Source organism: Lepisma saccharinum, chromosome 16, assembly GCF_977018435.1.
Source record: "Lepisma saccharinum chromosome 16, izLepSacc3.1, whole genome shotgun sequence".
In the NCBI taxonomy this organism is placed as follows: domain Eukaryota; kingdom Metazoa; phylum Arthropoda; class Insecta; order Zygentoma; family Lepismatidae; genus Lepisma; species Lepisma saccharinum.
In genome coordinates, this window is record NC_139244.1 from 46,162,591 (window position 1) to 46,180,019 (window position 17,429).

At 39.5% G+C, this 17,429-nt stretch overlaps 1 protein-coding gene across 1 annotated transcript in view; it reads right to left on the reverse strand.

Moving 5' to 3' along the window:
- LOC146000573 (uncharacterized) overlaps nt 1–17,429 on the reverse strand; it is a 67,305-nt gene that overhangs the window by 16,690 nt on the left and 33,186 nt on the right. Inside the window, exon 4 of the mRNA XM_083138324.1 lies at nt 8,220–8,573. Within this exon, the coding sequence (XP_082994450.1) occupies nt 8,220–8,573 (354 nt within the window). The remainder of the gene's footprint in view (nt 1–8,219; nt 8,574–17,429) is intronic.

Below are 17,429 nucleotides of genomic sequence, written 5' to 3' on the forward strand. Positions count from 1 at the left end.
ACATTGGGTATGAGGTACATGCTGTAGAATGCACGAAGAGCAATAGATTTAGGATAGATGATGTCGTCATGCAACGCGAGTTTCAAGACCGAAGTCTCGCTGGTGAGATGGAACACTCCCATGGTGTTTTAGGTACCACAATGCTTTCTGAAAATGTTCCACTGACGGGTTATTTATTTTAGACATGTATGCGAGAACGGAAAGGCATAGGTGGCCGCAGTTAACATCGGTGAAACCCTGGATGCGTTCGTCATTGTAGTAGAGGTTGGCAACACTGAGATACTTCACCAACCTGGCAGGCGGTGTGCCACCGAACGAATCGAAAACAAATGCATTGTTATCGTCAATTTTGAGGTAGCATATCCAATGTGTACCAGGATTTTTGTAACTGTCCAGGTTGACCACGCCATACTCCTTTTTCTTCACAGCAGAGGGTAGAGAATCGGACATGAAAACACCCCTGAAGTTCCTTATTCCCAACGGTTCGATCAGAGATTCAATATCGAAGTTGGACAGGGCTTTTTCTTTTTTTATATTTCTTCAAAGCATCGAGGTTGCTTTTTTGCTTTTTGGTCACACCTTTCCCCTTCTTCTCCATAGCCAGGTTGTGACGTTTCTGTTCTTCCAGCTCGGCCTTGTTCTTCTTTGCATCGATGACGGTTTTGGCGATAGCGGCACTGCCTCCAGCCAAGCTGCCCACTGCACCCAAAGCTGCCAAGATGGCCGGAATGCTGAATATGAAACCTCCAATCTTCTGCTGCTTCCGCGAATGCTGCAACTTTTTCAATTGTGGAGTGCTGAGCAGCAATTTCATTCCGTGTCCTTTGGACAAGCATGAACGTTTCTTCTCGAGTTGTTTTTTGGCGAGTAACCCATCGAGGGCACCCAGCGTTTTCAGATTCGAATATGGTATCTGGTACACGACGCCCTTGGGCTTCATGATGTATTTTTTTTTTTTACGATATGTTATTTTATATATGTTCCGAGATTTTTTGTTTCCCTCTCGTATAATTTTTTTACGGCATATTATTTATATATACTACGCAACCGTTAAACAAATTCTATTATGTGCTTTGTTTTCTTACCAAGAAGTTCTTTTGTCCCCTTGTACACGATTCGAGTTTTACTCTCGATTAAAATAGATAGCTTCTCGTCGGATAACATGCTAACGTATCGATCTGGTAAAAATAGACTGTATTGTCCGTTGAGCAACAGACGTACTTTGGGACCATACTGGGTTGCAACAATTGAACCGGAAGTTATTGCGTAAGGTTTGTCCACTTCCAATTCCTGAATTTTTATATATTCGACTGACAAATTTAGCATTTGTTTTAATGCCTGGACGTCACTAATTTTTTCACTCATATCGAATAAATATTTTTTTTGGTCTCGTAGATTTTTTTACAGTGTGTTATTTGTGTTATTTATAGAAAAAAGTTTCGGCATTGCCTAATGCGATGAGGTGATCGATGATCCTACTGGTTTCTGCATTTGAAGCGTACCAGTCGTCTGTATATCGTCTCCTCCCCTGTCTCCACTCGTGAAGTTCGTCCATCTTATCAGCCAATTTTTCATCAGCAGCCCGAAAAAGAGCATAGGGAGAAGAAGAAGATTTCACACCGCTTATTTTTCTCAGATGATCCAGAAGTAGCATTTCACAGGGCAAGCGAAATTGTGGTGTTATTTTAACTAAATCAATAAGCTTTTTAACATCCTCGTGACTATCGTCAAAGGTAAATATAAATATTTTGCATAACACTTCAGTTGGTAAGTCTGTTATATGCGTAGATATTTTTTTTGCTAAATTTTTCTCTCTGTAATCCGTGTGTTATTTAATTACAGCCCCCACCCCAATTTTCGTTTTGTGTTCATGGCAATGGTCGTACCCAATGCTGCAACCCGTTCACCCAGCGAGGCGTCTCTGCTAACAAGTCTCCCGAACGCGGCATGCTCCAACATTCTGTCTGCATCGTGACGCGCGTCGAGATCAGTGTGAGTATTGTAAGCAATGTCGTGATCCTTGCATGCTGCGTCCAATGGGTTCACTCCCTTGTCTCCTCTCTCCAGTCGTCGTTCGAGTTTGGTACCCGGTCCGCAGTACTGGTAACCTGGCAGGTGCATCTCGAAGGGTAGCTTGTTGATGATGTCGTTCACGAGACCTCGACCCTCGGCCACATTCCAGAATTTGGGAGGCAGGGTGTTGATGATTTTGATAAGGTAACCTATACCTTTGTTGTCGTTGACAATGAAGTTGCTAAGCTTGGTGCTAATCATGTCCATGATGCCCACCTTCTCGTTGTGAAAGTTGCGATTACCTGCATTCTCTTCACCTGCGATAACCAGCAATCGATCTACAAGCTTTCTTACGTCGTCTACCCAAACAAACTCTTTAGGTAGGGTATTGTAGAGTTTGACACCGCTGCCAGTTTTAATTTGGTTCCATATTGGCTTGATGAGGTTCCTGTATTTTTCTCCACTGCTTGATTTTACGCGATTCTGTGTTGCATCGTTGTTTTGGTACAGGGCATCCGTCATGATTAAAATTTCTGTGTAACTTTGGTAATCCTCGTCTGTATAATCTTTAGGTTGCTTTTTGGTGATAAGTTCCCACAGGCCCACAGTGCCAGGATACCTAGTCCAGCTGTTTTTCTCGCCCAAATTAATTTTCACGTCGTCACCTTCGAACGTGACTTTCGATTTCCCAATTTTCCAAACCACACCCTCGTTAGGTTCCACAGAGGGGTACAATCCAAACACCTCGTCCTTTTCAAATTTCCCGGTGCTCAGGTAATCTCTCGCCAACAGACCTAATTCAACTACCTTGTCCGAAGAGGTACTGCCTAGAACCTGACGTCTCAGAGGTGCAGCTCCAAGTTCGAACGGGGTAGTGTGAATACTGGATATCGGTGTAGGCACAGCATAATTTCGAGCAGCAAGTGGCACGAGCTCGTTGATTAAATCTTTGTTTTGCTCGGTAACATCTTTGATGTCTTTACCTAGTCCACTTATAGCATCGATGATAGGTTGGTCCTGTCGCTTTTTCTCTTCGTAAATTCCGCGATTCTCTGATTTCCAACCCCTGAAGCGTTTGGCCAGGTAGTCGCGCAGCTTCAGGTTGTCGTCTGCGAGTTTGCGTTTCATCATTTGTTATTTATAATACGTCAAGACGTTTCTTGTAACGTCGCAACGTTTAGAAAATTGTTAATTTTGTTTCTGTACTTTCCGTCATTAGGTTTCCTCGTCATGTCTATCGTGGCAAATCCGAAATCATCTTGGTTCCAGCATGAAGAGCAAAATTTAGAAAACTGATTGAAGTTCATGTCCCCGCCTACATAATCATCGTAGGCGTGTTTTAAATTGGTGTGGTCTTGACGAAACAAGCAAATAAAATTAGCATTGTCTCGGAGAAGCTGCTTGGGAATTTTGGAGAAGGTCTGAGCAAGGTAGAAGCAGTCTATGCCTCTGTGCCGCCCCTGAGTAAAAAAATTGCGAATCTCGTTCTGGTTCTCCAAAATCACATCGTCGAAGACCACCACCGAATTTTCATGGCAGCAGTCTAGTGGCATTACTTCGGAGGCAAAGGTAGCTATGCTCAGCCCTTCGTACAGTTTTGTCAGCTGTTGATATTTTGCTTGCTTGCTTGTTCATCCTATCGTGTTTGATGCGATAGATGTTCTTGCCAGAGGAAATTTTGGCCTCTCCTTTATTCTTGGGATTCATGTCAAACTGCAGTTTGCCGGAGATGGGGAATTGGTAATAATTCAAGTTGTTGTTGAATATGTAGAAAGTCTTGCCCACATCCTCGTCGTACTGGGTCAGGATGCTATTCAAGTGTATAATCAACAAACCGTTGAGTTTAGATAATAGGGAGGGTAACAGGTCCCAGCTTGCAGGTGGCGACGGTGCGCTTTGGGCGAATGCCTCCATAGCCTGCTTCCTGAAGCCAAACAGGTTCATAGGCATTGTTATTTTATTTTATATTTAGCAATTAGTTTCGAGCAAGCCAATTTCAGCGAGTTTAGTATTTTGTAGAGCGAGTTGGCAACACTGCCAGTGAGGTTAACATACATTATCAAAGGCACATCGTGAAAGGCTACGTTTTGTTCGGGCACACGTACACTCACACACACACAAAAAGCTAAAAAAATTATACACCGTGAAAGGCTACAACAAGTTGGAAACACTGCTAGTAGGAAACACTGCTAGTGAGGTTAACATACACCGTGAAAGGCTTCAAAATATAGTGGAATTTTTGTAGAGTGGGTTGGCAACACCGACGAGCATCAAATGATGATTTCGAGCCTCAAATGATGATTCGAGCCTCAAATGATAATTCGAGCCTCGTCAGTGTTGCCAATTTCTATTTGTAGGTTAGCTTAGCCAGTGAAAGATCATATAGTGGAATTTTCTTCGGATGGGTTGGCAAAACCCAAGCCTCAAAGAAGGAACATCCTATAGAGTTGCCAAATGTAAAAAGGGGACAATAGGTCCCCCTCATAAAAGGCTACAGTAAGGGCCCACAGGTCGCCAACACTAGGCCCCCAACAGTGTTGCCAGACATAAAAAGTACATGGACCCCTCAGGCCCTTTGATGAAAGTTTACAGTGAAAAACCCAGTAGGTTAACAACACTGTCAAAAAATCTACGGCAGTGTTGCCAGATGTAAACAGGGGGCAATAGGCCCCCCTCATAAAAGGCTACAGTAAGGGCCCACAGTGTTGCCAACTCTGTGCCCTCAAAATATACATCATAAAAGGCTACGACGAGCCTCAAATGATGATTCGAGCCTCAAAAGATTATTTAGAACTGTCCAATTGTGTCTACTTAAACCAATACAAATTCAATGCTCAAATACATTACTACCAGGAAAAAATTAATTTAATTTTTACAATATATATTTTTAAACATAACCTAAAAAACCCAATGAAACCCAGTTTTACTTGTTTTTTTACAAGTTGGGCTTTTTCATAAAAAAATTGGGCAAAAGGCCAAACCTGCTATGTTGGGGTTCATCAAGATTGATTATTGAATATGTGGGATAATGTAATATGAAATATTATTAATAACAAACCATTACATCTGAGAATGTAAAAATGCGGTTTCACTGTAATGGACATTTACATTCGAAAAAAACAAAAACAACATGATTAACCCCAAGGCCATTTTCAAATGTAACCCCCTTGGTCCCGAGCCAATTTTGAGCAAAATGCAGAGTTTCAATTAAATGAGTGTAGATCGGAGGCTAATTGCCCTAGAGAGAGGAGTGATATACCGTTGTACGCGGAATGAACCAGAGATTCAGACTATATGAAATTTATGCAAATTCGGTGTATATGTAGTGGGGGGAGGTGGATAACTCTCAAAATTCCAAAATTTCGGGAAAAAATGGGCCCGGGCCCCCTCCCCACCAAGAAAAAAAGTACATGACAGTGTCGACATGCACATGAAAATGATCGCTGACATGTAAGGAACACAAAAATATTTGTGTTATTATCATATGACCAATGTAACGTGAGTTGTACCCCCAAAAGGATTAGTCAGCACGCCACTGATTCAAGCTTCAAAATGCAGCGGTATCTTGAAATGGCTTTAGCTCAGAGACTATTTGCCCTGGAGATATGAACGATATACCGTTGTACGCAGAATGAACCACAGATTCAGACGATATATAATTTATGCACATTCGGCATACATATGGAGTGGGAAAGGGGGGAAATTCCCTGAAAAATAGTTTTTTTTTAAAAAAAAATAAGGTTTCTCCCCTCTGCCCCCGAAAAAAAAGGATATGAAAAGTTCAAAATGCACATAGAAATTATCGCTGGCATGTAAGAAACAGAAAAAAATATTTGCATCATTCTCATATGACCAATGTAACGCGAGTTGTATCCCTGAAACGAAAGGCTTGTCTCAACTGTCTCAAGCTTCGGAATAGAGCAAAATGCAAAGTTACATTGAAATGACTATAGCTCAGAAACTAAATGCCCTAGAGATATGAAAGATATACCATTGTACGCAGAATGAATCACAGATTCTGACGATATATAATTTATGCACATTCGGAGTACATATGGAGGAAGAAAGGGGAGAAATCCCCTGAAAAATACTTTTTTTAAAAAAATGGGGTTTCCACCCACTCCCCCCCAAAAAAAGGATGTCAAAATGCACAAAATGCAAAATTTATGCAAATTTGGTGTATGTATGGAGGGGGAAGGGAGGAAACCCCCAAAAATAATTTTAAAAAATTATGTCACTTCACTCAAAAAATATCCTCGCACTTGGGCACAAAACGACACACACCTACGCACAACTTTCACGGACGAAAAGCTAGAACACAGTGAAAAATGAGTGCCGATTCTTGCAGCTGCTTGAAATTCTATTTTTTAGACAATGCAGGGTAACCTGTGTTGCAACTTGTGGAACACTTGTGCTCAAAAACAAAGGTTTCCTTCAGCGTGCCTCGAAATTCCATTCTCACAATGCAGATTCAACAAGCAGTCTTCCCCCTCCCCCCACGCCCACCCCCTGCTTGCGCCCGCAAGGAAAACTTTCATTTTGACATCGGATACTGATAAACACGCTTCCTTTGAATGCAGTTACCAGGCGGGAGTGAAAAGCATTGCTTTAGAACAACAAAGCCGGTCTTCCTTTGTCGGCAAAAATATTTCCTTGAAAAGAGACGCAAAAGAGAAGTCCCTTTTCTTGCCTTTTCCCCTCCATTTTCATGAAGAAAAAAAAGTGCAAGAAACATTTCTGTTCTGTTCAGCTGGAATGCTGAAATTGTACGACGAGAGAGTTTGAAGTTTGCACCACAGAGGGTATTTTTTTCCCCTCTGCAGCTCTAGCGAGAGAAGCCTGAAGTTCGATTTTTGTGAGCCAAAGACCATACACCGAGTGAAATTCACAGGGACATGCGTGGGGACGACTGTCTGGACCGTAGCAATGTCTCCAGGTGGTGTGCATTCTTTCAAGAGGGCCGTGTGAACCTTAGTGATTCGCCATGCTCCGGGCGGCCGGTTACAGCTTCTACTCCGCAGAATATCCGCGCCATTGAGGCAGCAATTGTGAATGACGGGCGTGTGCACCTGCGAACCTTATCGCATACGTTCAACATTTCCTATGGTGCGGTGTACCACATTGTTCATGACACGTTGAAATTCCGTAAAGTTAGTGCTCGCTGGGTGCCTAAGATCCTGACAGACCACCACAAGGGCCAGCGAATGATGACAAACATGGATCACTTAACGCGTTACGCCACAGAAGGGCATGACTTTCTGAAAGAAATCGTCACTGGTGATGAGTCGTGGGCGTACCACTACATGCCCGAAACCAAGCAGGCCTCTATGGAGTGGAAACATGCTGGTTCCCCAGTACGAAAAAAATTCAAAGTGACTCAATCTGCTAGGAAAGTGCTTGTGACAGTGTTCTGGGACATGTTTTGTGTGTTATTGGTGGACTTTGCTGAACACGGGCCACTGTGAATGCTGCAGTCTACATTAAAACTTTGGTTAAGTTGCGTCGTGCCCTTCGTGACAAACGCCGCAACATTCATGCTGATGGTGTCAAACTTCTTCGTGAAAATGCCCGTCCCCATGTTGCTGCTCCTGTTCGTGAGAAACTCACCGAATTTGGGTGGGAGGTGCTCCAGCATCCACCATTCAGTCCGGGCCTGGCACCATCGGACTTTCCTCTGTTTGGTCCCAAGATGGAATTCCTGGCCGTCCAACACTTTGCGACAGATGCGGAAGTGAAATCAGCAGTCCGCAGATGGCTAAACTCCAACCAAACGGACTTCTACGAACAGGGCATATTGAAACTGGTACCACAATGGGAGAAATGTGTTGAGAAACTTGGTGACTATGTAGAAAAGTAGGTCAAAGATGTCAGTTCATTTGTGATTTGTTTGGTTTTTGTTACATATTAAACTTTTTGCGAAAAAAAATTATTATGCGTTACTTTCCGATCTGCCCACGTATAAATCAAAATTCTAGCCAAAAATAGAAAAGTTATAACGTAAAAACTATGACCTTGACACAGCATCTCGATTAAGATGCTTGGGACCCAAAAGGTTAATACATTGTCTAATAAAATTTGTCACAACTATAAACTACAAATGGTAAATTTAAAATAAATGCTTTACTTATGAAAGTGGTCAAACACAATGATAAAAATACATGCTTTGTTAGAAATAATTGTGTGCTAAATACAATATGTTTACTTACATTTCTCCATCTCCTTGCCCTGGCTGTTCCTGATTCAATTCTTTGCCTGAAGATCTGTAATCAGAATCTTTTGCATGGGACTTGAAATGATTTAGAAGGTCATTTTCCTCTGAAAAAGCTGTATCACAAGTACTGCACTTGTAACGGACTTTTCTGTGGGATGAAAGATGTGATAATAAACACGATCTTAGAGAAAACTTTTTCCCACAAGTGTCACACTCAAATTTCCCTTCCGCAAAGTGGCTAACCAAGTGTTCTCTCAGTTTGTCTTTATCGGGAAAAGACTTTCCGCAATACTTGCAGGTGCTGACATTTTGTGAGCATGTAGGTGGGATTTCGCTTGCATTTGGCTCCCTGTAAAATAAATTTAAAATTACTTACACTTCTTCAAACTATGAGATCATAATTTAACCCTTAAATGTGCAAATTTTTGTATTTTATGTGAATTGTTGTGACATTGAAAATACTGAAAAAGTAATTTTAAAATTCTATGTTATAAATAAAATGTTTTATATACATTTTATTAAACTTTGCATATATACAAAGCAGCATGTTTAGGTTACATATTTATTTCATTTATCTAGAATTCCAAATACAGCATTAGCCATTTTACATTGGAATGTATAAAAGTAGAAAATGAACAAAAATAATAACATAAACAAAAATTACATCTGATAAAGATCCTTACACATTTTTGTACAACAGTCTTTTAAAACGTGCCTGTCTGATGTTTCATAAACTTTGCATATGTGCAAAAGTTGCACATTTTTGTTATATTTGCATACATAGCAGTTAAGCATATAAAATAGTTGTATTACAATTATTACATACTCTCTCCATTACATAATATGGTATAGAAACAGGAGGAATGCGCTGATTTATTGCACATGCACATCCGAGTAGTGGTTGGATATGATTGTGTGCAGTAGTGAAGTGATCCTTCATCCAGTCAGACGTTCACTGTGCAAAGCGTACTACAAGCCGTGCAACAGAAACAGATACGGAGCTGAGTATGGACGTGAGTCAAGTGGGCACTCGTTGTGGCATTCCAGGATGACGAAACACACCAGTAACTGAGGCAAATGTGAGTAGAAACACCAAAGCACAATAATTACGAGTCGAATGTCATAGTGCTACTCTACAATTCCTACTACATTTTAAGGCAAATGGTACCTTAAAGAAGGGTGCCATTAAGACAGCTGCAATGAAATTCAAGGTAACACCTTTAACTATTTCACACATTTGGCATCATGCTAAGGCACAGTATGCTGATGTTAGGAGCATGAAGAAGGCGAAGTGCGGGCGCAAGCACGAGGACTATTCTGTCGAATTGAACAGAATCAAAGACACCTCTCTGCATAAACGTGGAACAATTGGAATCCCGCAAACAACTCTATTTAGGTATTTGAAAGAAGGCACATTGAAGAGGGTTTCATCCACAGTAAAGCCGTATTTAACAGACTAAAACAAACATGAACGCTTACAGTTTTGTTTGTCCATGGTCGAACTTGATGGGAAATTCAAGACTATATATGATTACATACATTTCGATGAGAAGTGGTTTTATTTGACGAAAGTTCAACAGACGTACTACCTCACTTTGGATGAGGAGCCCCCTACACGTCAATGTCAATGTCAAAGTAAACGCTTCATTACCAAGGTCATGATCATGGCAGCTGTTGCACGACCCAGATGGGAGGCGAGTAGACACCAATGGTTCCATGGTTGAATTGGTATTTCACTATTCATTGATACTCTGGCGGCAAAGAGAAACAGTAAGAACAGATCACGTGGCACCCCTGTTGTACACCCCAAAATTATCACTGACACAAACTGAATGTCGGGCAATGCTGATCAACAATGCCATTCCAGCAACACATGCAAAGTTTACGCAGAAGTGAAAGAAGAAAACAATTGTTATCCAACAGGATAATGCACGACCCCATTGTTCTGACGATGATCCGGCGATTCTCTCTGCAGCCCAGACAGATGGATGGGCTATTTCCTTCCGGCGACAGCCACCTAACAGCCCTGACCTGAATGTGCTAGATTTAGGGTTTTTCAATTGCATCCAGTCCTTGCAATACCAGAAGAATCCACGAACGGTTCAGGAACTTATTGACTGTGTTAACGAGGCATTTGACCAGCTCAGCAAGGACAGTCTGGACAATGTTTTCTCACCTTGCAAAAGTGCATGGAATGTCTGATGCAACAGGGGGGCAATGGTTACAGCATACCTCATATGGGAAAAGCCAGACTACGGCAGCAAGGTACAGTGCCTCAGTCCCTCCAGTGCAAACCAGAAGCAATAGCAGCAGCATAACAAACACTTACCTCACATTGACGTGGCCTGTGTACCAGCTTTTGTAGCAAAATGTAGCTGACATATACCACTCCATCATGTAGCATCTGCTTACCATATGTTGCCACATAACTGTACCATGTATTGTTCGCAAATGTATCTCTATTTACAGAATAATGTGGAATAAAATGCATTATTATGAGTACGAAATTGTAAACCACATTGCAGCCTATACCTAACATACAGCCTAACCTTCTAATGCTTTACAATGTAACATATCTATACCATATTGTGGAACAACATAAAGGACACGTTTCTATACCATATTATGGAACGAAAGGAGTATATATTTTTTTAAGATTCATTAGACAATACTCAGTCCAACCATCTTGTGGGCAGACTAAGACTCACAGAAACAGTTGAAGTAATTTTTATCAATGTTCAAACATAAACTAACACTGCACTTTTAGCTGCTCCCGCAGTTTATCACGCAGCACTTCCTATGCAGTCCTCTCTTTAATTAAGTGTTGTTGTAAGTTTTAATTCATAATACAAGTGCACTATTTATCATAGCACTAACGCTCTCATACAGTTTATCATGGAAGAGTCCCTAAAAAATTGGGTTCATAAGCCAAAACTAGCAACTTGGCACTCTCCAACTGAATGCTGAACTCAACATCTTCTGTCCTCGAGTTGGAACACTAGCGTTTATATATCCATGATAACTGGCCCAGCCCCACCCACTAGGGCAAAAGCCCTTTCGTGTGATGTAAGAAATAAAGCCATTGGGAGGGGGGGGGGGACTGACCTCAGAATTTCCGCCTACAGAGCAAGAAACAACCTTGGAAAGAGCATTTACAAATATTTAAATAGTTACAGATTTTTACAATTTCACAGGTGTGTTAAAATCTGCATGACACATCGTAAACAACAACTGGGTGTCAGAATGTTTAAATGTGCAAGATTGCAATCTGAAGATAAATGGTCAGATCATCCAGAATTTTGTGAAAATGTCACCCACCATCTCCGATTTTGATGAAATTCAGAACTCTTACAGAACTTCTGATGTTGATTCCAAAAACGTCAGTTTTATTACCTATCTTTCAAAATCTCCATATACACCACATGTGGCTCCACTTTGAATGACATGTCGAGGCTGATTTACCAGGTATTTGCACTAACGCCGAGCAGGTTTTCAGCAGGAAATTTGAAATTCTGCATGCTTCTAAATGAAATTTTATATTTCTGGGACTAAGAACGTTAGAGGTACAAATGAAATCTCATTTTGTTCTGTATACTTTGGGCTATAATCCTTTTGGAAAAAAAAATTCCGTAATCAGTTAGAAGAAGAAGAAAAAAGGGGAAATAACTATTATAGCTTGGTGCAAATTCTCAGAAATGTGGCTGTAAAAAGTGTAGGAAGCATTTTTGAGGAAAAGTGGACAAACAACATTTCCTGAATGTAACTGATGTGCTGATTCTGAATATTTTCTTTGCCACTCTCGATTTTGATGTTATGTGCTTCAAATCGCTAAAAAAACAAAATGGCGGCCATACGAAATGAACTCCAAATAATTTTTGAAGAAGCAGAAAGAAAATAATGATCTTGGTGTCAAACATTATGTTTTTGGGTATACTGAATCCAAATATTGTTTTCTAATCTGAAATTTTAAGCTATGTGCTCCAAATTGCTAAAAAACAAAATGGCGGCCATACGAAATGAGGTTCTAATAACTTTTAAAGGAGCAGAAAGAAAATAGTGATCTTGTTGTCAAACATTATGTTTTTGGGCATGCTGAATAAATATATTATGTTTTCTAATCTGAAATGTTAAGCAATGTGCTACAAATCGCTAAAAAACAAAATGGAGGCCATACGAAATGAGCTCCAAATAACTTTTGAAGGAGCAGAAAGGAAATAGTGATCTTGGTGTCAAACATTATGTTTTTGGGTATGCTGAATCCAAATATTATGTTCTCTGATCTGAAATGTTAAGCTATGTGCTCCAAATCGCTAAAAAACAAAATGGCGGTCATACGAAATGAGGTTCTAATAACTTTTAAAGGAGCAGAAAGAAAATAGTGATCTTGTTGTCAAACATTATGTTTTTGGGCATGCTGAATAAATATATTATGTTTTCTAATCTGAAATGTTAAGCAATGTGCTACAAATCGCTAAAAAACAAAATGGAGGCCATACGAAATGAGCTCCAAATAACTTTTGAAGGAGCAGAAAGGAAATAGTGATCTTGGTGTCAAACATTATGTTTTTGGGTATGCTGAATCCCAATATTATGTTCTCTGATCTGAAATGTTAAGCTATGTGCTCCAAATCGCTAAAAAACAAAATGGCGGTCATACGAAATGAGCTCCAAATAACGTTTGAAGGAGCTGAAACAAAATAGTGATCTTGGTGTCAAACATTATGTTTTTGGGTATGCTGAATCCAAATATTATGTTTTCTAATCTGACATTTTTGAAAACTGTTGTAGTTTTTTCCCTCTTTTTTAAACAAAAGAACCACAAAAATGACTAAACTTTTTTTTATTATTTATTTATTTATTTCAGAATGATAGAAACATAGAACCATGGATCCACTTATAAATTTGAAAAGACCTTCACCTGTGAGCCATCATCTTAAGATGTTTCTGATCACTTCCTCCAGAACTTTGGCACAAACAAAGGATTTAGCTACTTCAGATATTCAAGATACTTTCCTCAAAGTTGAAACATTGGGCCAGGTAAAGCTAGACACCTTCGTGAAGGAATGGATGATGGCCCCTGGTAAAAGTCACACACAAGTCAAGTTAAGTGATCCTCTACATAAGTCAAATTCAAAGACCTTTAAGTTCATCTATGAAGTTCAATTGGTAGTAAGTGGCAAGGAAACCATTTTGAAAATTGACAGGAATATTCTCCAGCACCTGGCAACTGCCTATGAGGCAGGTCGTAATGTGGATCTAAATCGCATTTTGTGTCATGAACTAATGCCAATTCCAATCTCCCTTGTCAACACAAACGGAAGTCTGAGAACAGGAAACAAAGCCATTCTAGCTGATGTGATGACCAAGGATGTAATTTGTCCACCTGATATATCAATTCCATCTGCGTCATGTGTCATAATAGATTGTCAAGCATTAGTTGTTGCACTTGGAAAGCCTGCAGGAGTTTTTAAACTTTGGTCAACTGGCAGATGTATTTCTTAACCTTGTTCTTTCTATGGGAAGAAGCTTTAAGAGGATTGATGTCACCTTTGACCGGTATAACGAAACTTCAATCAAGGCTGGAACAAGGGATAGGCGCTTGAAACATGCTCATTTAGTAAGGAGAGTAATAGAAAATGGATCCAAGCCAATCCCCAACAAATTCAGTGACTTTCTTGCTAACTCGGAGAATAAAAAAGATTTGGCCTGTTTTCTCTCTAATCATTTTTGATCAACAATGCTCCTGAAGACAAAATATTTGTGGTTTCCGGTGGATTTCACAAGGAGGATGACGTACAAACAAACAATCGTGATTTGTCTATTGAAGGATTGCAGGCAAACCACGAAGAGGCGGACACGCGCATTGTAGTTCACTGTCTTAATTCTGGTGCTGATAACATTGTTGTCTCAGCACGTGATGCAGATGTATTAGTGCAATTGGTAGCGTTATTTCACAAGATTAGATGTACGAAATTGTGGTTGCGAGCAGGAACATATATAAATATTCCAGTACATGAAGTCAGGCAGAAGCTTTCATTTACGGATCCTGTCTTCGAAACTCTCATCCCATTCCACGCCATAACAGAATGCGACACAGTATCCTACATTGCTGGGATCAGTAAGAAGACAGCATGGAAAATATTTAACACTAATAACACTGATACTGTTAATATTTCAATATGGTCTCATGTTTTGAATAATATTATTATTTTGCATCTTTACTTTAGCAATGTTCTATACTTTTTTTCTGTATTAAAAACCTACTGTTACACTTTTTATTACTAGTTCAAAAGTATGGATACGAAACATAGCATGGATGCACGTAGCCGCCATTTTGTTTTTTAGCGATTTAGAACAAACAGCTTAAAATTTCAGATTAGAAAACATAACATTTGGATTCAGCATACCCAAAAACTTAATGTATGACACCAAGATCACTATTTTGTTTCTGCTACTTCAAAAGTTAATAGGAACTAATTTCGTATGGCCGCCATTTTGTTTTTTAGCGATTTGGAGCACATAGTTTAAAATTTCAGATTAGGAAACATAATATTTGGATTCAGCATACCCAAAAACGTAATGTTTGACACCAAGATCACTATTCTGTCTCTGCTCCTTCAAAAGTTAATAGGAACTCATTTCGTATGTCCGCCATTTTGATTTTTAGCGAATTGAAGCATATAACAAATATTCGTAATCAGCACATCAAATACATTCAGAAAATGTTGTTTGCCCGCTTTTCCTCAAAAATGCTTCCTACAGTCAGAATTTTCGAAAATTGTCCCAGGCTATTATTTTTACACTAAACTTGAAATTCATCGGACCGTCATGGAGACTACATAAGGGACATGAACTTCCAAAAGATACCCACATAATGCCTGGTATGTTTGCCATTGATGTGGAAAAATTTACACACTTATTGCTAATACTTTCGGATTTTTTTTTCAATGCACTAAAGCCGAGTGTGTTCTCAGCAGGAAATTTGAAATTCTGCATGCTTCTAAATGAAATTTTGTATTTCAAGAACTAAGAACGTTAGAGGTACAAATGATATCTCATTTTGTTCAGTGTACTTTGGGCTATAATCCTGATGGAAAAAAAATCCGTAATCAGTTAGAATAAGAAAAAAGGGAAAGCAACTATTTTTTTTTACATGAGATTTGAAATTCATCGGACTCCCATGCAAGCTACGCCAGGACGAGAATTTCCAAAAGGTACCCGCATAATGGCTAGTATGTTTGCCATTAATGTGGAAAAATTTATGCACTTATTGTAATACTTTCGGGGAAAAATAATATTTTTCAATATAGAGCAAAAAAATAATTTGTTATCTTACCTTGACCCCACCTGGCTGCAACACAAATTTTCAGTCATTGCACCCCCTCCAAATAGCAACAATGAAATTAAACTTTACATTCCTCTAGACTCATGCAGAACTCAAAACACGTATCTCCGATCATTATCCAAGTTACAGTATGTTAAAAAAGTAACATACTATGAGAAAAAGCTGCTTGTGACACCTGTGTCATTAGCCATCCTTAAGTGAAATACCTGCAGTGACACCTGTATCACGGCCAGTCCTTTAAGGGTTCAAGGACTAAAAGGGTTAAAACTATACAATAAAAATAGCACCTTTGGAATCAGCATCAAAAGTTCTACAAGTATACCGAATTTCATCAAAATCTGAGAAGGTGGGTGACATGGCCTGGATGATTTGACATGGAATGAATGACCCAAGGTTATGTGGGTATTCAAAGATGCAAAGCTGTACATATAAAGTTAACTGCAGTGAAACCTCAATTTTACATTGTATATTCAATCTTGATGGTTGAAATAGAGCATGTTATAAATTTTCCAAAATTTTACGTTTTTACTGCATTTGTAGTTTTTCACCTTGGACCCTGAAAAACATACAGCTTTGTCCAATAAGTATTGGGACTGAAGTCATAAAAATAAATTTATTGAAGATATATATGTACAGTGTGTTAATATTCTTCAAAATATGACCCTCCTGCATCAATGCACCACTGCTGGCACTTTTTCCACTCTTCATACGCCCCCTGGAGGTCGGCAACTGCAAGGCTGCTCAGGCACCCTGTCGAAGCTGCTTCGACCGCCTCAATCGTCAAACAAAAAGAAGTCGGGGGGGGGGGAGCCATATCTGGACTGTAGGGTATTGTGCACAATGTTTGGCAAGTGCCTTCCTTACAATTAGTGATGTGTGACTGGGTGCATTTTCATGATGCAGCAGCCAGGAATCGGCGATCTCCCTTCGGACGCGACGGACCCTAATCATTATTGGTCACAATTGCAGGGTGGCTACTCTAGGAAAAGGATAAAATTCAAGTATAATTCCAGGTTTTCAAGGCAAACTCTCCAAAAATTCAAGCAGATGTTTTCTCTATTTCAACCTTAGGTATTACCGCCTCTCAACATCCACACACAAATATCTTAATAATATAAAGGGTCTATCTCTATTTGATTCCAACATCCAAAAATTCAATTCAATTAAACGGTATACGTAATATAATTAAAGTATTTAATTTAAGGTGCTGAGTTTCTATTTACAATCAGAGGTGCAACCACGAATTTTTGTCTGAGCGGGTGGGGAGAAAGTGCCAGGATAAACGTACTAATACTACTACTAATAATAATAGTGTTAATAATAATGTTGTTGTTATAATATTATTATTATCATTATTGATTTGTTTTATTTTACTTCGCTTCTTGTGCCACGTTTGGCTAACTTGCAAAGATGGGGATGAGTGATATGATGAAATTGATGAATGGAGAGTCACAAACATCCATGCCCAAGCAGGGATTCGAACCTGCCGGGACCAACATTGTTGTTGTTGTTGCTGTTATTATTATTAGTAGTAGTAGTAGTAATATCAAAGACGTTATTATCCTCGTAAATTATGCAAAAAGGGGGTAGAAGTTTGTGCTAAAGCACTTGTGTTCGAACAAACGATTTCAATTATTTTTTCAACACATGGCACAGTAGTTCAGATCCCACTTTAAACTGTAGGTCCAGTCCCGATTAGCCTTTCTGTGCATAAAGTGGACTTAAAACTACAAATCAATCAATCAATTTTACAACTTTTTTTTCATTTAGATAGTTCGGCACCAAGGGCCGACTCCTACCGCCCCCTAGCTATGGTTATAAACTTGATAAGACTAAGAAAATTTTACGAAAATAATTTTT